The sequence below is a fragment of the Balaenoptera ricei genome, chromosome 10 (genome assembly GCF_028023285.1).
Source record: "Balaenoptera ricei isolate mBalRic1 chromosome 10, mBalRic1.hap2, whole genome shotgun sequence".
Lineage (NCBI taxonomy): Eukaryota > Metazoa > Chordata > Mammalia > Artiodactyla > Balaenopteridae > Balaenoptera > Balaenoptera ricei.
In genome coordinates this window covers 12498190-12521150 of record NC_082648.1, presented here as the reverse complement: position 1 = coordinate 12521150, position 22961 = coordinate 12498190, and the positions used below count along the sequence as shown (strand labels likewise).

Genomic DNA, 22961 nt, shown 5'->3' with positions numbered 1-22961 from the left:
TGGTCTCTATATTTACCTTCTATTTTTGTCGGGACATGATAATGATTAGGTAGAGTCACATAAAAATTCTTTATGTTAGAATGTGTTCATAAAAACAATAAAGCTTCTTTTTAAAAATTAAATTATGAATTGTAAAATGTCTACTTATTTTGGACATTTAATATAAAACACAAATACTTCTGAGATAAATAGAGCTTTTAGTAATTTTTAATATCTCAACAACTGAGGAATTTATAAATACCTGAGACAGAGTATCAAATATAAATAAACTTTGACCTTGTATCTATTTTTACATTCACTTAAGACATCAAACTTTTTAAAAGGTCACAGATTGCATTTAACACAGGGTTTTTTCTTTCTTTGTAGTTATGTTGTCATTTTTTTTTTAATCCTCCAGCTTGCTACTAAGCATTTGATTGTTTCACTGTCCACTAGTTTCTTCAACTCAACTGGAAAGCGGACAAGGTAAATAAGAGGAAGATCAAATCAGATAAGTAATTTTTGCTACTGTTAATGTGGTGGGGATTCGGGGGAGGAGATCCAAGCTTCTGTCTAAATGGAAATCACACATGCTTGAAGAATTAGAGGGACAGGAAGTCCAGAAATCCATTGGCTTACAGCTGACAAGCTCCGAGGGGAAAAACAAAACAAAACAAAAAACACATGCTTGACCCAGTAAGAAAGCCTTAGCTATCAAAGGGATGGAAATTGTTTTCTTTTTTAAAAAAAATTTTTATTGCAGTATAGTTGATTTCCAATGTTGTGTGAATTTCAGGTGTACAGCAAAGTGATTCAGCTATACATAGACATACATCAACTCTTTTTTAGATTCTTTTCCCATATTTTTGAGTGCGTCAGGGAAGGTGTTGGTGTTAGCAGGGGTAGTACCTGGTGGAGTTGGGGGGAGTCTAATAGAGAAAAGTAGGGCCTGGAAGGGCAGAGGTGGTTCCTAGAAGAACTGGGGTTCCATAGCTAATGCCCCACTATATAGTCTGAGAAATGCTGAGTGAGCACTTTGTAGAAAGAAGGCAGATGCCTCATGAGCCTTTATAATTGGAGTTATTACTGTAGATATGAACCCATTTATACCACAGATGAGTGAAGCCCAAGGAGACAGTGCATACTTAGCACAATATTTAGCATACAATTGTTGCTCTATAAATGTTCATTGAAAGAATGAATGAATTATTGTTGAACATATATGAAAGATGATCAGTGATCGTAGACAGAAACACTGTATGAAGAGAATGCTCGACAATATTATATCATGAAGTTAGGTGAAAAATCCCTCTTTTATGGGAATGATCTGATCAGTAGATAAGAGGTAGAGCTGATGTGAAAACATTTTGCCATGAGACATAAACATTTAATAAATTTTATGTGATCAAGCCATGATTACAGGGGACCTAAAGTTAACTTGGGTATGGCAAACTTTACTTTCTAAGAAGAAAAAGAACGAATTGATATTAAAGTATTAATTATAGCCTTTCATGATACACCCTACACACATGGACAGTTACGTATAAATGTGGGAAGGGAAAACACTTCTATACCAGAGCAAATGAAACAGGGGATGCAATTATTTTTTAGTAAGGTAATATTTTACATTTAAATTGTCCTTTACAGTTTACAAAGTGCTTTCACAGATTATCTCATTTGGACTGCACTGTAATCCCAGGAGGTGGAAGTGATTATGATTCTCATTTTTCAGAGAGGTGACATGACTAAGTGATTGTGGGCAAGTTATCTTTTCTTTATGCTGCCTTGTTTTATTGATAACTCTCACATGTTTTTCATCAAATACTTGGTTTTCTCTAACCTGAGGCATATACTACATGTTGTTAAATAGCTATTAAAACTTAGAAAATATGCTCATTCAAAATTTCTTCACAGCCATCTTTGTTTTGCTTCAAAGTGATAGAAATCTATATAGGCAGTACACCTTTAATAATAGTACAGCACATTTTATCATGAGCAGTTTGTTCCTTCAAAAATTATCATGAAGCAGATTGAGAGCTAAATATGAAATGCTGAGCTCTCCAGTTAAAGCAGAAACATCATTTCATTCAGATCAGCTCTAGACAGACGAAGCAGAAGAAATGGCTGTACAATTATTCTGTTTTTTTTCCAGCCATTGTAGTATACTTCCCAGCTCAAGTTTCAAACAATTTATGAAGGGGATGGTATGGCATAGTTGGCTTGGCTAATAACTTTCTCAGCAGGACATATTCTAGAGGGGTAGTAATCATATTCTGGGACCCTCCTTCTATAGAAGCATAGTCCTTTTTATAGCGTTCATATACAGGGTTTAGTATCTCATGAACAAACGCAAAAATTTTTTTAAAAGAAAAATAACATACTCTTGGGCAAATGAAGTAAGCTCCTTAAAATTATGTTAACAGTTAATGTTGTTCTTCCATATCTTTTTTCAGATACTCTAGTAAGTTAAATAAAAAGTAGGGAAAAACAAACAAAACTCTTATCTTTAGGTATGCTTTTTCTTTGCAAAACTAATTTCACGGAACAGTCAGATATGTAATAATGGGCCTCTTGGGGAGGTAATTTTTTATTCGACTTGACGTGCAAGTTATGAGTAATTAATTATGTCTTCTGTTTACACTTTGTCAGATAAGAGTATTAAACAGAAGAGCTGAGAGGAACACAGAACACGGCCATTAATCTGTTTAATTTGCAAATCTAATGCAATCAAAAGGAAGACATTAGTGTTAAAATTGTTTTTGTCCAGGTGGTATCCTTCATGGAGGGAAAAGCCTGTCTGAGGTGTAAATGTCACATAAAGCAGCAAGTCACACAATCCCATGCAGGTTTCTAAAGCCAGGGCAAAAAATTTTCCCTCGTGGTTATAGCATTGGCTCTGAAAGCTCTGGATGTACAAAAACTGAACCCCGGGCTCCCCACATCAGCACATTCCACGCCTTTCAGCTCTGTGCAATTATCTAACAAAGCTCAGACGCCACAGATCCATTAAACTGAAGAAGGTGATAAACAACGGCATAAACCTGACACTTGTGAATTTGCAGGAGTCCTCTGACAGTCAGCAGGCCTTGGTCTAGGAACATGTGACTCACAGACTGATTGACAGAAAGGAGAAACTGCAGGAAAAATTTTGGATGACCAGGAATCAGTTGTCTCCAGGACTACCCCATACCCCACTTCTCTCCAGATGGCAGTCCCCACCAAGGACTTAGAAACTGATTCAGTCACCCGTGTCTCAGGATATTTCTAGAGGAAGAAGAAGAGGCAGAAGTTGTAAGCTAGTGAGTGGGGAAATAAAAGTCATGCCAGAGTTTTCACACAAAACAGTAATGGGACAGTGTGCAAAGGTTCTATGGTCAAATGAAGGTTTCATTCTTAACTGCTTCGGTACCTCTCTGAAACTCAGTTTCCCCGTTACTGAAGTAGTGATAACGATGTTATCACTAGGCCCTCTGAACAGCAGCCATCCAGTAAATGGCAGTGATTGTTAGTATCTTCACCATCATTCTCAGTAAGGCAGTGAGGTTTGGAAGAACTTCTGATTTGTGCCCAATATATTTATATTGGTTGTTTTCTTTGGGGCATTCCTTATATACAAATGTGGCACTATTGGTAATTCATTGATTGCTGAGTTGGCAGGCTGTTTATTTACATAACAGAGGTTTAGATCTTTAGTTTTGGCTAGCAATATGTAATTTTAACTCGTAGTTTTAAATAAAATATAAAACTGTAGAAGAAATTTTACATGTATGGGGTAATATACATGAGAATAATAATTACTATAATAAACGTGGCAATTTTTAAGTCACACATGGCGGATATAAATTTGAAAGTATGCTGACAGCTACAACTTGTCTCTGAAAAAAAATCCTTTTATTTTCCATTTATCTTTAAGAGTGCATACAGATTAATGCATAAACAACATGATCCAGGGAAGTTTAAGTCTAGGGACTAATTTACTGAACTACCCAAGCAACAGAGGATTATTTTATCTAATTAAGACAGAGCACACGTATTTAGAATTAAGCATTTTGCATTTAACAGCAAATTCAGAATTATAAAAGCAATTAAAGCTAAAATGAGGTATGATCATTTTTTTTTTCCTGCACACCACTGCTGAGCTAAAGCTCATTTTAATGTTTGCCTTTGCAGCACTATTGAACAGAAGGTTGTGAATAGAAGTTCATGGCTGGGCAAAACCACTCGCTTCCAACTCGAATCCATTCTCCCTGCTTTTATTCAGCCTTCTTAAACAGGACTTCTATTTTCTCACATTCCTACTTTTGTTCCTCTGTTTCTCCCATCTGGAGTGTTTTCTTTAGCCTAGTCTGTCTATCTGAATCGCAACAGATAAGGTTCAGATCAAAATTTGTCTTCCTTCGTGAAACCAGTGTTCCCTCTAGCCTAAGTGCGTTCTCCTTTATCTGAAGGGAAAGGCACTTGACTGGATACAGTTGTCTATCTCATTCCTTTGGAAGTTAGTATATTACTACTTCAGGCTTCTCTTACAGTAGGAAGTCGTATATATATAGCCCTTTTACATGTAACATGTTTATGTTATTTTCCCTTACCTTACAGACTTCCTAAGGGCATAACTTTGTTTTACACTCTTAAAAATGATGAATACAGCACTTTCCTTATACGTCCAGTTTAATACATGTTTGACGATTCATTGGTTGAAATACTTAAATATCTCCTATTCACCTTCATATATCCTCCATCCATCTCCCCTGTTTTACTCAAGCCGCTTAAGCTCCTCTTATCACTTTCTATTTCATTCTAATTTATTTATATTATTTCCAGATATGTTATTTAATAATTGTTAAAAGAACGGAAGAATGACATTACTTCATCAATCAAAGTATTTTGTCCTAACTTCCCTAAATGGTAATTTCCACGACTCCATTTTTAACTGATTCTCTGAAGAGTTATGAAAATGTTAATATTGGTGGTATGGGAATTATGAATGGGAATGCCTTAATATCTGGTCCTTTCCAGAATCCAATAGATAAATCTCGTAAGAACATAGTTCAATAGGCAGTCTTTCTCATAATGCATTTGAGTTCGCAGCTAATAGTTTTATTGAGGTCCCTGTGTATTTTCCTGATTTTTTTTTCACATTTGCTTAGATAGCCTTGCTTTCCCTTGCAAGTATAATTATTGTCTTTCAGAGACAGTCCTCATCAGAAAGAGGCTATATCTGTCAGTTAGTCAGTTAAAATACTTAGCAGAGGGCCAGGCACACACACACACAAAAAAAGAGAGAAGAAGATAAAACAAACTAAATAAAGTTATTTTAACCTTTTTCTTTGAGAAAATTATAGATTTATAGGAGGTTGCAAAGAAATGTACAGGCAGGTCCCATGCACCCTTCACCCTGCCTCTTTCAATGTTGATATTTTGCATATCAAAACAAGAAAATATCCCAAACAAGGAAATATCCAAAGTATGAAATTGACATTGGTCCAATCCGTAAAATTTACTGAGATTCCACAAGTGATTATGCACTCATCTGTGTGTGTGTATGTGTAGATCTACATACTTTGATCACAAGTATAACTTCATGTGAGTACCACAACCATCAAGATACACAACTGTTCCATTATCACAAGGCTCCCTCATGCTACCCCTTCACAGACAGGTACACTTTCTCCTCTACCCCATGTAATCCCTAATCTTTGGTGACCACGAATTTGTTCTCCATCTCCATAATTTTGTTGTTTCTAGGATATTTTATAAATGGAATTAGATAGTATGAAACGTTTTGAGATTGGCTTTTTTCACTCAGCATAATTTTCTTGTGGTTCGTTCAAGTTGCTGTGTGTTTCAATAATTTATTCCTTTTCTTTGCTGAGTAATAATATCACATGGTACAGAAATACCACTGTTTGTTTAACCATTCACCTATTGAAGGGCATTTTGGTTATTTTCAGTGTTCGGTTAGTGCAAAGCTACTATAAACATTCCTGCACAAGCTTTAGTTTTTTGCTGAAGATAATTACAATTCCTCTTACACAGCCAACTCATCTTGTTTAGAGCAGAAGTTTTCAGAGATGGATGACATGGGTGAGGAGCTAGTGATTCCATACTGCATCAAATATGTTTGTTAGTATTTTCAGGAAGGAGTAACCATCTGTCCTGGTTTTCCCAGAACAGGCCGATTTATGTCTGCTGTCCTGGCATAATGATCCCTTCAGTCTTGGAAGTGCCCCAGTTGGTATGATAAATTATATAATCACTCTGATTCAGATTTCTGTTTTTTATTGAAGATAAAAAAAATAGTTGATTAGAAGATATAGAAGATATAGTTGATTTATAATGTTGTGTTAGTTTCAGGTGTACAAGATTCAGATTTCTTAAAGATTCCAAGCATTGTTATGCCTGCTTGGCTATGATAGAATTGCATTTTTGTAGACTGCTGTTTTGTAATCTCTCTGAGTATCAGTGGAGTGATTCTAGAGTATGAGAAATGAGATAGTCTTTGTGCAATGAAAGATAGTCTTGCTGAAGTCTCTACTTTTCTACCGCCTCCTTTTCTGCTAGAAAACGTTTCTTCCTCTGTTTCAGTTTTATGGTTGGGGACAGCTTCCAGGCTCATGACTTAGCTCCTGTGTCTTAGTTCATGTCATAGCTCCACAACTGGAGAGGAGAGTATTCTTTCCCACTCTTGCCAGTTTGGAAGTAATTGCAGGGATGGATTCTGATAGATTTGGCTTAGATCGCATGCCAATCTCAAAGACACTGGTCAGGTACAGTCCCCAAATGGGCTTAGCTTAGGTCAGGGTTCACCCCTTGACTGATCACTGCCCAGAGTATTAAGGTCAAGTAGGATCCTTTCCAACCATAAGGATTAAAAAGGAGTTTTCCTCAAAGGATGGCAGGTGTTGGAGAAGATGGCAGATTTGGCCATTGGAGGAATGGTGATCTGGGCAGTCACTATAATTTGTGTCTTCCGTGAAGAGGTCAGCACACTAGCAAATGACACACAGCTAGAAGAGCACAGCCAAAATTCAATCCTGTATCTTTTTGACTACAGAGCCTATATTCTTAAGTTTTATTATGCATTATATTTAGCTGTGGAGAAATGGAAAATAAATGCCTGTCAATATAGCCTCTGAAGTTTTCCTATGTGACTAATTCTGAAGTAATCACACTAATGGGAAGCCCACACATAGGTGATGATTCCCAACATTTCATGGTCATAATCAATGCCTATGATCATCCATGTCCTTCACTGGTGAAAGTACAATTGGGAATTGAATATAATTGAACCTCAGACCCCTGGCTTAATTCCTAAATTGAAGAGGACTGAAAATGCTCAAGTCCTGAAAAAATTATCATAATACATTTAAGTGAAAAGAGCATGCTAAAATAGTGGGACAATTTGATACTGTTTTTTTTTTCTTTTTTTTTTTTTTACATACCCACTCCAGTACAAAGACATAGGAAAAAAATTTGGAATGATATGTCCCCCAGATGGTAGTTATTTTAGAACTGAATATGTAGGAATGGCTACTTTCTTCCTTTTCTGCCTGTTGTATTTTATATATTTTCCACAGTGAACATGTATTAGTTTTCAAATTTTTAATCCATTATAAAATTCTTATGTTTGGTGATACACGCCTGATTCAGACTTACTTTGAGATTTCAAATTAAGAAATCCCTACTTCAGAACCACAAGAAACCACATGGTGAAAAGGCTAATTGGAGGCCTCAACATAGCAACAAGAATTTCAACAGAAAGAGTCTCATTAGGTTTCCAATTAGCCTTCAAAAAATAAGTAGAAAGATGTGGCAACAGGAAAGAACCTGGAGCACCTCTAAAGGGGGGCTGACTTTCAGCAGATTTAACAGTTTTACCTAATTAAAAAGAAGCACATAAGCTAAGTTTTCAAGATTAAGTCATAGTACTTAATTCTAAGTTGTTGCAATCATTTTAACACAGTTTTGATAATACCAGAATCTTCATATTAAAAATCCCAAGTACCTATCCATTTTGAATGAGACCTATATTTATTTCTGAAAGACTAATTAAAAAGTATAATTTAGGGGAAACTGTAGAAGAAAGTCCCCATAATGATGCAAAATAAACTTGGCCACATCCCATCACTATCTTTATATGTAAATAACCCTATAATAGCCTAGCTTTTTCTAAAATCCTTTAAGGGAGGACCAAATGACTCACTGTTTAATAATACATTACAGACATTATACAATTCCCTTGGCTTTTTATTATTCACCTTATTAATCAACTTAACATTCAGAAACTTTAGAAGTCAATTTTTCTTCCTAGATAAAATCTAGGAATTTTAAGTACATCCAAGTAATAAGGTATTTCTTATGGTAATGCTGTTGGCCCTTATTGTAAAAATGATGGTTATACTTTGTGGAATTTGTCAAGAACACTCTCATTTTTAGAATTACACTTTAGTTTTCAGCACAACATCAAAATAAATCGACATCCCAAAGCAATATTACTGGAATATCTATTTTCTGGACCACCAACTTGACTTAAATAGGAAATTCCTGGTTTATCTGAGACAAAGAATGATGTATGGCAATTAGCCTAATTCTGATGCACCACACAGAGAGAGAAAGAGACTCATATAAATGTGCTCTTGGAGATTTCCAGAAATTTTGTTCTGATACTAAAAAAAGAAGATTGTTAAACTTAAAAATAATAATTTATTAATTGCAGAATTGTTAATATTATTTTTATACTCTTTAGGTGCACTTCTCCTTATTATACATTCAGGGAGGGGAAAACCTCTTTTTGGCCATTTATGTGAGTGTACAAATAATCTGATCACAATTTTTCGTGTATTTTTGACTCTAGAGGAGATATTGATTTATCAACAAACAAAAAGAAAATTAAAGTCATAGAGAAAAAAATTACAACTAACTCAAACTTCCACACTTTACCAATACAGTAGTAGACTATGGATATAAATTAGTATATTACAAGACAATGTAATACCTTTCAATTCTCTAACGAAATAGTGTAAGTAATAGTATTTGTTTCATGCATACATTTTTGTATTTTAGTCATTTGAAAATCTTGACAGTCCAGGCTTTTGGTGTATACATACTAACATTTTAATGACTACAACACTAATTTAATCAGCCTGTTTAACTGTCTGTCCATGTTTGGATAATAAAATACTTATTATCTAGTATTCAATTGAGTATGAAAATTATCATTTGTTTCTGTATAAAATTACCTATTGGAATCTTAAACTAGAAAGGACATTCATTGTCTGAAATCCATTAAAAAAATTTCTATGAGGTACCAATATGCATTTAAAAAAAGAAAAAAAATATGATTTTAAGGAACAAAGGGACTCATAAGTTTTAATGATTGAAGAAAAATAACAATGATCATCTGAGCTTCAGTCATGTGAGTTTCTGGAAACGCCTTTAGAGGTCTAGATCCAATCTGAGTATATTAATATACATTGTGAGGGAAAAATAAAGAAAAAACGTTATGTAAAAAATTATTTTTATTTTTGATATTCTCAAATTGTAGAGCCAAGAAAAGAACACATTTTTAGATTTGAAAAACCCCAAAACTACTTTGTTTACAAGTTAAAGTAAATTTTATGCACAGTCAATGAATAAAATAGAGAATAAGTGATCAAAAAAGCTGTTTTTACTTCATTACAGATGAGAATTTGCCACACGGGGAACCCATCCATTGCTTGAGCACACATCATTTACCAGTGGTTGATTCTGACAATACAATAGCAAGAAAAAAAAAATGTGTGAGGAACCTTATCTTGATGTCTAAAAGACTTTATTTTCACTTGTGGTAATAAATCCTTTGCTACCTCCACAAGACCAATAAAACAGCATCTCCAGATTATCTCTCCGTTCTGACTACACTCCCTCAGCACTGCCTGCCCGATGGACCCTCTCTCCTAGTTCATCTCACTGTGCATTGGCTTCATTCCCTGAACTTGCAAGCTTGCAACCTGTTTTTCCTCTGTCTCGAGTCTGTCCCATAAGTCCTGTTTGACCTTTCTCACCCTATGTATTCATTCAATATTCATTTATTCAACAAATATTTACTGAGCATCTACCCTGGGCCGGGCACTCTTCCAACAGCTGGGGATACAGCAGTGAACAAAAAGGATAAAGACATTGCTTTCACGGAACCTACAAACATTCCAATAGAGGAGTTAAGTAATAATAAAGAGCTAATATAATGTCATGTAGTGAGTGATACATTCTCTAAAGAAAATAAACCTGGGTAAAAGTGGTAAAATTTGAGTGATGGGTTGATTTTTAGATTGGCTGTTCAGGAAAGACATTTTAAGGAACCACCCTTTGTGCAGAGATTGGCACTCTCAGCCCCTTACCACGGTTCATCACAGAACACCTTTGGGAAGAACGAGAATCATCTACCCAACTGGCTATTGTGGCCATGAAAGAGAAGAAAGGACAACAGCCAGAAATCTTGGACTGGTGTAAATAGCTTAAAGCAGTATGATAGAGGGTTGAGGACAGGACAGAGAGATGACAAGCTTCTCACATTTTATCTTTATAACCTGTCAAGTCTGTTGGCAAGCAGTTCTTCAGAACATGCAAGAAAGCAGGAGCAGTCACAACCTAGTGCCATACTAAAATGAAACAGAGATAGAAGTAATGTGTGAAAGATACAACCAGAAATAGTTCATCTCAACAGCAAACCAAACCAAACAACAAAATGACTGTCCAAAAGTGGAACAGCCGCCTCTCAGCTGATAGTAATTTCACCATTTATGACCAATTGGCAGTAATATTAGAGGCAAGATCTAAGTACCAGCGTAAGTATTGAACTAGACAATCTCTGAAAAGTATAGTTTTATGATTCAATGAAATACACTGAACAAAATACGTTGTTCTCTTAAGTCATATATTAAGACAATCATATTTAAAAATAGTGCTAAATTAATTTTCTATCTTTTTAACAGTCAAAAGCCAAAGAAATTTTTGTATGTACAGTTACAAAACCCAGAGTTAGTGCAACCCATAAAATAAGGAAAATATACACATTTTTTTCTTCCAAGAGAGTTGAACATCAGTCCTTGAAAAGAAAGTTGGGAATAGTTGCTCTCCTTCATGCAAATTCTTCAGATTCTGAGATTTAGACTATGATTGATCTTACTGGTATGTTTCCCCTATCACTAAAGTTACTTTTCTCATTAAGGATAGAGAGAGATAAAGAGAAGAAGTATCCAGTGTACAAATATAGATATTGTTTCTTAAGGTGTATTCACTATTCCCATGAATCATTTTTAGAAAAAAATTCTGCGCTCAAACTTGGGAAATGCTACACACTGTGTTTTCCTACTGGAAGCACAATGCATATTAACATAGTGATGGTTCTAAGAAATCCTGGTACAAAAAATAATAATAAATGAATTGATACTAGTTTAAACAAAGTTAAACAGATTACTTCCCAAATTCATGTCAGCACAGAAGTGTTTATTTTTAATAATATCTGTTAACATTTTAAGACTCTAATGTTCCATGGAGTACACTTGGGAAGATGCTGCTCTAGACACATTTTTTATTTTTAAAATTTTTATTTATTTATTTATTTATTTTTGGCTGTGTTAGGTCTTCGTTTCTGTGCAAGGGCTTTCTCTAGTTGCAGCAAGCGGGGGCCACTCTTCATCGCGGTGCGCGGGCCTCTCACTATCGCGGCCTCTCTTGTTGCGGAGCGCAGGCTCAGCAGTTGTGGCTCACGGGCCCAGCTGCTCCGCGGCACGTGGGACACTCCCAGACCAGGGCTCGAACCCGTGTCCCCTGCACCGGCAGGCGGACTCTCAACCACTGCACCACCAGGGAAGCCCATAGACACATTTTTAATTGTTCTTCTTTGATTTTTGCTTTGGGCTACTTTTACTGTCCTATTTCTTTCTTTCTTTCTCTTTTTCTTTTTGGACACAACATTTATTGAGTACTTACTGTACTCTAGGCACTGTTTAAAATATGTTATGGTCATTATCTCATTTATTCCTGACAATAATCCTCTGAGATAAATATAGCCAATCACCATAGGGACCCCAGAGAGGTGAAATAATTTCCCCCATATCCTACTGTTGGTAAAAGGCACAGTCCAGAGAGCTGAGATAGAAATCAGGTCTCTCTGACCCAATGACGCCTATCCTTTTAACAAAAGGCCAGTTCTCAACTCTTCTACTCCCAGAAGCATACCACCCTTCCCAAGCTCTGAGAGACCAACAGCCTACTTATTTCCCAATCCAAAGATTTTCCAGACTTTAGCTTATAGTATCTCTCCATTGCATTTGATGCAGTTTGCCAATCCCTCTCACTTGAAATTTCCTAGACCTTGGGTTTCCTTGATTCTTATACCTCTCTGGCTGTTCTTTCCTCATCTTCTAAGGCTCCTTATTAAATGTTAGTGCTCCTCAGGCCCCACCCTGGCCCATTGCTCTTCTCTCCTTTGCCCTCTGCTGGGACATCCCCATTCACATCTCCAGGTCTGCCCTCTCCCCTAGACATCAGACTCATATCTAAGTACCTGCTTTTTTTAGGCACTTCAAATTCAAAAGATCCTCCACTAACCTCATCATGTACTACAGCAGTGGAGGTCCCAGCAGGACACTCAGGGGAAATTCTATGGAGTTTAATCAAGAGACTGATAATTAAGGTGTGGAGCAGGAGTAGTGATACTAAACAGGGGTGATAAAGTACCCAGGGATGAGCAGCAGTGAGAAGCTATTATCCTAAAAAGACCAGGGGAGGAAGCTGCTTCTGGAACTTGGCCAGAACTTGGCCTTGAAAGAGGAGCTGACTACAGGATTGAAAGAGGGGATGAAGCCATTGCCTATCAGGGTCCAGCCAGCGTGGACTCCCACCAGGAATCTTCTGTTGGTGCCTCCTATTAGTCAAACCCACTGCTGGCCAAAGGGCAAGGGATCCTGAAGAAGCAGTCTTTACAGGGAAGCTCCCTGGCACTGAGGGTGGAGAGGAGGTAAGCTGATCGGGAGGAGAATGGACACCACCAGTACACTTGGTATCTTAAAACTACAACATCTTAGGCGAAGGTGTCAGTTACTTGGAAATTACCTTGGACTCCTCTTTCCCCAGTTTCCCACACCTAACCAGTCTTGTCAATCTAGCTATTTTGAACACTGTCTCTCTTCCTTTAGCCCCTTTCCCATCACCTTAGTGTCAAGGTTTATCATCTCTTCATTGGACAACTGCAATAATCTCCAAGCAGTTTAACTGCTTCCAGGCCTGGTACACCTTTGGGATAGCCTTTCTTACAGCCAAAAGCTCTATCTAAAATGCAAATCTTACTCCATTAAGCCTTGATTAAACCCTTTAAATAATCTTCTTCACCTAGAGAATAAAGACTCTACTTTCTGGCACAGCTTATAGGTGCCTCCCTGAACTAACTTCTATCCCTTCATTACCTTTTGTATAAATTTGCATTTTCCTAAACACTACCATGCTTTTCACACCATTGGGTCTTTATTCATGCAGTTTTTTCTGCCTGTATGCCCATATTTTTTAACCTACCTCTTATCAGCTCAGGTGTCATCTTTTAAGAAGTCGTCTCTCAAACCTTGAGATATAGTTAAATGTCTTTCCTCTAGCATATTACCATGTTTTCCTCTATCAAACAAACAAAACAGAACAAAACCTGACCACATTTTAATGACATTTTCTTTTCCTATGTTTATTTTCCCATTATGTCATTTGTGAGGATTCAACTGGCTGATATCCTTTCGTCTACCTACAACATCTAGTACAATTCCTGGCACACAATAGATGCTCAATAAATGTTTGATTAACTGAATGCAATTGAGCTATGTATCATTATCCTAGAATCGAAAAGACAGACTTAGTATTGAGGAAGAAAAGTAACTTCTTAATGTGGTCATTCTGGCTTTGGGGAAAGACTGGTCAGCCAGAAAAGTTTTGGCTCTTTCAAGGTTTCCAAAGTTTAGGATGCCCTTCCAAGGAAATGAAAAGACAAGGACAGAGTAACTGGAAGTTAAAGCCAGGGTAAAGGGCAAGAATGCTAGAGTTAATTAAAATAGAATCTTGATTCAGAAAGTGAGGTACAAGGGGTAAGGAACCAGACCTCAGAAAAGACCAAATACACATAGGGACTCTCTGGAATTCTCTAACATCTGGCTTGTACATTCGAACCACAAGCTTCTGTGGGTGAAACTAAGAAGGAATCGCAAACTGGATCAGTACACAGAGCCGTAGCTGGTCTCTGGTGTAAGTTAAGGGTAAAGAGAAAAAGGGACAAAAATTCCTCTGTAGTGAATTTGATCAATAGGAGGGTCATAATGAAGGATTAGGATTAAAGACCTGATAGAAGCCTGATGATATTTTCTCACACATAAATCATCTATTAAAAAATGTAGGTGGGAAGAAAAAGAAAAAAATAACAAACATCTCAGTTATCTAAAAAACAGTTAAATGAGATGATATTAAACAAGAGAAACATTCATCTTTTAAATCACATATACATTAGTATTACGAAAAATAATTCCGATTTTGTACCTCTACATTGTAGATAAATTGCATCCCTATTATTTTCATTTGATAATAAACGTACAAAAACTACCAGGTTCATTTGGTTTTAATATGCTTTATGATAGGAACAGTCTTGTTAGAAAAATGAACTGCACAGCGTTCCTATTTAGGAAGAGTGGAAAACCAAACAAATGAAGAGTATTCAAGAAGGAAACACATTTATTTGCATATAGATAGAAGGATGGCAATATATTTGTTTTCATCAAACTTTTTTCATGTGATTCCCTAATTTTCCCTATATTCATTTTCTTACTGAAATTACCATGCATATTTATAGTTTGTAACACAACTCTTGAACTCAGAGTCCTATTTTCAATCCTGATTCTCTGTTTCTGAAAGATTTTTCCAAGCATTTATCATTTCTCTCTCTTTCATCTCAATTTCCTGACAAAAAGGAAGGGAAAGACTGTTTTTATCAAGAAACCTCTACAACGTTGTTTCAAACATCCTCTTTTTTCTTTGGTGGTTTTAATATATTCAGAACTAAGAGGAGTTGGCCTTTTAGGTAACTAGAATGCCTAGGGAAAGGCAACATGTTTCGCTGGAGAATGAGATTCTGAATGAATGAGTTGAGGATGATTTTCTGACACAGGGATAAGATATGGTTCTACTTATGGAAATAAATTTGAAGGTACTTTGTTCAGAGGAAAAAAAATAACAAAACTAAGGATGAGCACTCTGGAGACTTAGAACAAGCTTAAGAAAGGACAAGCTCACTAATCAGGAGAAATTAGTGACCACAGATTACATGAGAGGTGTTTAAGAAGATTATTCACCTATTCTTCTGAAAGGTTGGTAGAAGCAATATGGAACCTGCTGGAGCCAATAGCACCAGGAGAGAAGAGGACAAGAGACTTTGTGTTCTGTCTCCAGTTTCATCCTACCCCATTCACTCTTTTGCTCATTCTACTGAATGGAGCCATATTAATATGGCACCATTAATATGGTGCCATATTAACCTTGGTTTAGCCCCTCAAATCAATGACACAAGTGAACAAGGAGGTCTCTCACATATGAGCTGATACCAGTGGGTCTCTAGGGGCACCACAGAAGAGTTCTTTACAGCATTGGTTTATGCCCCTGGATTGAACACTACCATAGATATAACAAGACCAGGGTGTGGCAAAGGCTTCATCTCTTAAAAGCAAAGTTATGGCAAAAAATTAGAAGGATTTCTATAGAAGAATGCAGAAATCTTTGTCAGTTCTAGTTGGTAGTGGTCACAGAAGAAGGATAACATGGAAGAGGAAGCAAGAATATTACCTGCATATCTGGGTATTGGCCGAAGTTGTAGGTCACATAAAGAGGTAAGGAAAGCCATTTCCTCTAGTATTTCAACTCAGACTTTTAATTGATGACAGTAAATAGCAGTTGAGGTAACGCTGGAGCAATCCAGAGTACTATTTTTTGGGGAAAATAACATATTGGTATTTTGATTTATGATTTTAATAAGTTCTTAATATAAGGGATGGGTAATATTTTATTTTTTTTGGTGTAATGATTGCATTGTAATCATAATGATTTAATTCACACAATGATAATTTCCTCATATTTTCCTTAAAGATGAGTTCACAAGTCAATATTATGATATTTTAACACTTCTCAGTCAGAAAATATTTATATAATGATGAAAATTTGAATCCTGTCTATTAAGCTTCTATGATATGCCTAACAGCACATACTAGGCCCAATGGAAGACAAAAATTTACAATAGACATGCATTTATTTCAAAAATATTTACAATGTATTTGGAGTAGTTAAATGAACACGATGCTTTCTAGTAGAGCCCATCATTGTACTGGGGCTATGCTTCTGAAAATACAACACCACTGGAAGTGTGTACCTGAAGGCACTAAATTAGGAAGGAAATGAGAAAGAAATATCTGTGGTCACAGCTGTTAAGCATTCTATTGTGCCATGCTGCTACCAATCACATGGCTTATATAGGTGCACCAACTGTATCCAGCAGCAAAGATCCTTTGCAAACCCTCAAGATTCAAGTTGGAATTATACTTATAAGACCCAGGAGTCAATGTGCTTATAAGTTTAAATACCTCCAAGTTGGATATTTAGATGCTAGAAATACCACTACATTTAAAAATAAAGTACAACTCATATTGTTTTAATTATTTATGCATACAGACGCATGCTTTCTTATGGGCCAAGATGAGAAAGAGGTAAGTGCGAATTTTCTATGCTTCCATACGGTATCAATCTTTCATATAACAAAGAAGAAAAGAAAACAGATGTTCACATTGGGAAGGATTATCACTCAATCCCCTGCAGGAGACCAGCCCAGTGAACCTTCTCCAACTTACTAGGGATGTCACGTATAAAAGGGTTTCTCTAATAGGCTGGCAACAACACTTGTCAAGGAAGTCAACTGACAAAGGAGTTAATGGCAGCAAACTTCACTGCGAGGAGGAGGGTCTAAGCTGCTTCAGAAAGATGAAAAGGTTATGGTTCATCTGCCGACATTGTATAATATAGAATGTGCATGTAAAACCTCCAGAAGGAAAGTGAAGATTCTTGTGTGTGTGTGTGTGTGTGTGTGTGAGAGAGAGAGAGACAGAGACACAGAGAGAGAGGTGCGGGGAGAGACATGGGGGTGGCGGTGGAGAGAAAGGCTGAGAGAATAAGGAAGAAAAAGAAAAAGAGAGAGGGGTCACAGGGAAGTGGAGAAAGGCAGATAGAACTTGGAAAGTGGGTATTTCTCCCGAATAAAAGTACTATGGTGAACATGGTAACACGCATGCTTTATAGAATTAAACATAAACCTCTTTCAGAAAATGTAATTGAGGCCCTTTCAAATTTAATGTTCCTTGATTATGTATCAGGTAAGAGCAGAAATGGAAGGAAATATAGAGAGGAGGTTCAGAGGGAAAGAAGGATTCTGGCCAAACCTATGAGTTTAGGGAAACCTTCCAGTTGACTACTAATGAGCACCATTTCAGGGAAGGCAGAATCTAAATTCCTATGATGTCATATTCTACAACTTGCCTCTTTGTTGACAAAATACTGATGGCGAGTGAACTGATATAGGAAGTAATTTTCAAGGAGAGGTGTAGTAAAGATAGGATGGGTGAGAGAAGTTACATTGTTTTTACTAGAATTATGGGAAGACATATGAGAGGGAAAATCTAAATGGAGTAGTATTTATCTGGTGATTAAATAAATAATACTCCAATAAATACTACTCGATTTACATTCATATGTGGGTAGAAGACTTTGAGATTGGTAGGCTCCCAGTATACTTGATAACAGAGTTCTTTTATTTTCTGTTTTTAGAAATAGAAATATACCACCAATATTGATATGAAAGTAGAAATTTTCATAACCACCATTGTGCTTATGAAACATCAATTATGCAGCTATTAGCTTCATAACATAAAGTGGATAATTTAAACAATTGGCGATGACTGATTAAATGTGCCCATCATTAAGCCATGGATAGGGAACAAGGCATGAAGGCTTCCTTAGCCAGGCACCTTGAGGCTACCTCAATGAAACTGGTTAAAGCCAATCTTACAGATTCAAAATTTCAGACTTTCCCACCACTTATGTCCAGCTGCTTGTTTCTGATTTGTGGAAAAGATAAAACTACAAATCAAGCCTCATGTTTGAGTTTCTCTAACTTTATGGCTTTAAGGGATTTTCACTCTCATGTGGAGGGTACTTCATACAGAGTAGTGAAAGATTGTCTGACATAATGAGAACTACAGAAATTTGGGGGGAGGTCTGGGGAAACGGTTTCTTTCTGACTCAGCACAGATAGACCATTTTAGATTTTATCACTGATATTCAATAGACAACTTGGTATTTAATAATGGAATGTTATGTTTCTATCACCACCTGCACGTTAAGTCTGTTTTACTGACACTTATTCAGGACCTTGAATGCAAAAGCATGTCCAAATTATGGAAAGATTATACTATGAACCCAATTTACCATGTAATATACTATTTCCAAAATGTAAATGCCTTACTCTATGTGCCCAGTTTACCACTTTGAACATCTCTTGTCAACTGTAACAAAATAAGTGAATGAAATAGCATGTGTGAAATACCTGGAAGACTGACTGGCACATGGTGGGTATTCAGTGTACATATATGAAGGCTATATATATATATATATATATATATATATATATATGTTTCTTTTGGCATACTTTATATCCAGTTGACATAAAATAAACATTTACATAAAATAAAGAGTAAAGACTTGCTTTACAAAATTACTTGTCTCATTACAATATTTACTAAAAGGCGAGCTTTATTAATGTATTTACTGTGTGATGCAGTTTATCATAATTGACACTAAACTGCAAATGTGCAGGAAAACACCTATTATGTAGAACAGGGTGAACATCTATTACAGTCTGTGCCATTACTGACTGCAGTTTCTCAGTCTGATATCAAGTTTTGATTAGAACTTTTGCTACAAATTTTTACATTTTTTATGGCACTCTACCCATACTCCCGAACCCATCATTTGACCATTTCTGAAATTCTCACTCATTATGAAGATTTCAAACAGAAACCTGAAGTAGTGCCAAAGGTTGGGTTTGGATCAGATGTCATATGTGTAAGTCCTAGCTGTTACATAGTAAAATGTGTGGTTGTTCAATTTCTCACTTTGCGTTCATGACAAGTGTTGCATAGACATATGGTTATGACAGAATATGACAAATAGAAAAATTAATAGAAAACTTCATAGTTTGTGTATGTTCATAAAACGTACACATTTGTGGTGTCTGCTTAAAGAGCAACCTCTTAGAGTGAAAATATATGACCGAGCTTATTATTTATCAGATTTTAAATAATATTATTGTTGATAGCTTCAGAAAATGTAAAAATATATTAAATACAATTTAGAATCGTATTTAGGCACTCTGTTGCTGGTTCTCCCGGAAACTGTTTTTCCTATTTTCCATTAAGATAATGAAAATATGGAATATTTAAAACTGATGCTGTTCTCAATCCGTTGGCTCTGTTCCACTATCTCCTTGTCAGACATTCACGATTAAGGGTGCATATGAGCAAGAAGTGACTCTTTGATAAGAAAACATTTGCATCCTTTAATGTTTCGTCCATTTCTAAGGTAGATATCACTGTGGTGCTGAAAGGATAGCTCCCGGTCACCTGTCGACGTACTTGAGTTTGCTTTGCCGGAAGAAGGACTAAGAACTAAAGTAGACACACGGAAGACACGAGTGATAGACAATTACCTCATAACTTCATAACACTTCTCCAAAGACATCTAGCTTAAATTTCTTTAAAACAATTTTATGCACCGTATAGTTGTCAAAGTAGGGGTATTTTTGTTTGTTTGTTTGTTTTTAAGCAGTCCTTGTCTTTTTTTCTCAGAGTAAAACCCTGAAGCAGGACATTCCAAAGAAGACACGAAAAAGTTAATTATACAGATGTCTGCCGTTGAAATTTAGAGGTAGCATCCTCTGTAAATATAGCGGGGGAAAGTCTAGACTTTGTAAAGGGTATTCTCAGGCTGGAGATGAGGACTTGGGGAGAGGAGTCCTCTCCAGGCTCAAGCTGACATTCCTTAGTCAAAGAAAACCATGTTCACGTCCCAGCCCCGGCAGCCCATTTGAGGCCAGGGAGCTCGGCCCCCGGTGTATAATTCCAGCAGAAGGTAAATTAAGACAAAGCCTCCGCTCACTCCGTTGGGGGAGGCAGAAAAGGTTAAGCAGCCCTGGGGTGCAGTAGCGACCAGAAGGGAAAGCGATCTCATTTCGTCTGAGCAAGCACCATCCAACAAGCCCACCTTTGATGTACGTGCCGGCGGCGGTGCAAGAGCACAAAGGGGGAAAGCCGGAGGGAGCAAACTTCCCTCTCCTTCCACCCCATCCCTGAAGCCCGCGGAGAACACGTAAACGCGAGGACAACAAAGCGTGCGCCCAGGCGGCACCGCTGGCGCTGCCAGCAGCCCGGCCATCGCGACCCGGGGCGCGCCGCTCCCCCCGCGGCGGAGCGAGGGCGCCGGAGCGCGGGCGCCGGAGCGCGGCGGCTGGGGGAGGGGGTCCCCTACCTTGAGCAGCACAAAGAGCCAGAGCAGAGGCAGCAGGCGGCGGCCGCCGCGCGTGCTCGCGGGCAGGTGCCCCATCGCGGCGTGGACGGGGACCCGGGGGGACGGTGGCGCCGGCTGGCTCCCCCGGCGGCTCACAATGGCGAACGGGGGCTGCAGCCTCAGACCTTGGGCGCCGAGGCTGCTCCCGGCGGGCGCATGCTGCCTGTGCAGGGCCCCCCGCGCCAGCTCCCTTTCGCTTTCTGCTCCCTGGGTCCTCTAGGAACGTGCCAGGTGCTGCTGTTCTGTAACAGCTAAGGATGGAGAGGGTGGGGATTGGAGTGGGCGAGGCTCCGCCGCCGCCGCCGCCGCCGCGGCTGCCGCGCGGTGAGCGGGAGGCGGGGGCCCTGCGCCCAGCCCTCCGCGGTCGTCTGGCAGCAGAGATACTCTCACTGTGGGCTGCGGACTCATAAAAGTGACAGCAGCTTCCCAAGCCCCACTCCAGGCTCCGCCCCAACCTCTTCCACAGTCCCTGGGACGCAGAGTTCTGTGGGGCTACCCTGACTCGCCTTCAGCAACTCAGGAACCAAATACCCCGGTCCCTTCCCAGTCTTCCTGCATTTGCTCTCAGTGAAAGTAACACTTGGAGGGAAGTGGTGGTTGTGATTGTAGTGATGGAGTTCAGTGTGTGTGTGTGTGTGTGTGTGTGTGTGTGTGATGGGGAGGGTAATCCCTCCCATTTCCACTCTCTTCATCCCATTTAAACACTCTCATTCTCTCTGTCCCACACTCACCCAGGAGGAAATAGCACAAGTATATATTTTTTCTGTTTGAGGTCAGAAGTTTTGTAAATTTTAAGGGCTGTCCTTTGACACCTGAGTGGAATATAGAAGGAGGTTGGCTCACATTATATTACACATATTTATAAACACATAAACATATACTTTTACAAATGTTTAATTATTAAAGAAACTGTCAAACTTTCCCAGAGTGGTTATGCCATTTTACATTCCCACCATTCCCACCGGCAAAGTATGAGTAGGGGGAGGGGAAAGAGAGGGTGTGTAATTTAAAAGTGGTAATGTTAGAGATCTTTGTGGTGATGAAACAGTTCTGTATCTTGAATGTGTTAGTGGTTACACAAATCTACCCAGATGATAAAATTGCACAGAAACATACACACACACACACACACACACACACACACACACGAGTGCATGTAAAACTGGTGAAATCTGAATAAGGTCTGTGAACGGTACCAAGGTCAGTTTCCTGGTTTTAATACCTACTGTAGTTATGTAAGATGTTACCTCTGGAAGCAACTGGGTGAAGGTACATGGGACCATTCTGTACATTTTTTCTTATTGAGCTATAATTGACATATGACATTATATTAGTTTCAGATGTACAACATAATGATTCCATGTTTGTATGTACAGATGGCTGGTATATATATGTGTATCTGAGAAGGGTTTAGATTGAATATAGTTACACAAGTATATATGTGTGATAAATTCTCATATGCATAAATCTAGAATAAAGGTCTGAATTTATGTGAGAATATTGTCTCTGATGTCTTCCTTTAGAAACTTCTTTTGTTGTCACCTTCTTCCTCTTCATATGCTCACTTTAGTGCCCTTATGTCCATTCTTCTCTTTCTCTTGAGAAAATATTAGTTGCTTCTCCATCCCTCGAGGTCAGACTCACGGGCTATCTAAAAATTTTATTCTTGGTACTACACTTGTAGGGCTTTGGTTTGGTATGTTTTCCTTTTATTTTGAAGCACCAGAAGGCAGCATTTTATTCCCACTCACACCCAAAAGTGGCACTAAAATTATCTTATGTCTAGAACAAAAAAGATGTCTAGTTAGGCCAGGGACAAAATCACACTCATAATTTGCCAACAATTCTTCTTTTGAATAGAGTTTGATTTTAAAGTGTATGTGTGTGTCCATGTTGTGGATTATGGATATATATGAAGATATATATATGTGTGTGTATATGCATGTGTGTGTGTAGATACATGGATATAGGCTTAACTGATGTATGTAGGATATTAGAAATATAGCCTACTAATCATACATTCATCTTGTAAATGTGAAAAGAGCTTTCACAGTGATGCACGCTTTTGTAATAATCATATTTTGCTATGTTGTCTTTCTATTTTTTTCCTTATCACTTATATCACAATTTGCTTAACTCTTTATGCCCTCGTAAATATGTACACATGGACCACTTTGGGGGAACAATAAAGCAATAAACAATAAGCAGTAAAGCATTCCCCAGTAAAGTATTAGTTATTAACATTATTAATATTCCATTACGCTGTATTCAATCACACTGTGATTAGGTGGCCTGAAGACTGAGGGTACTATTTC

General features: G+C 37.8%; 1 protein-coding gene across 3 annotated transcripts in view; it reads right to left on the bottom strand.

The window, feature by feature from the left end:
* The window catches only part of PTPRO (protein tyrosine phosphatase receptor type O), a 233484-nt gene extending 212569 nt beyond the window's left edge, over positions 1–20915 (bottom strand). For all 3 annotated transcript variants that reach the window (XM_059935363.1, XM_059935361.1, XM_059935362.1), the window contains exon 1: positions 20608–20915. In XM_059935363.1, coding sequence (XP_059791346.1) covers positions 20608–20682 — 75 coding nt within the window. In that variant the 5' untranslated portion in view covers positions 20683–20915. The remainder of the gene's footprint in view (positions 1–20607) is intronic.
* Between the last annotated feature and the right edge of the window lie 2046 nt (positions 20916–22961).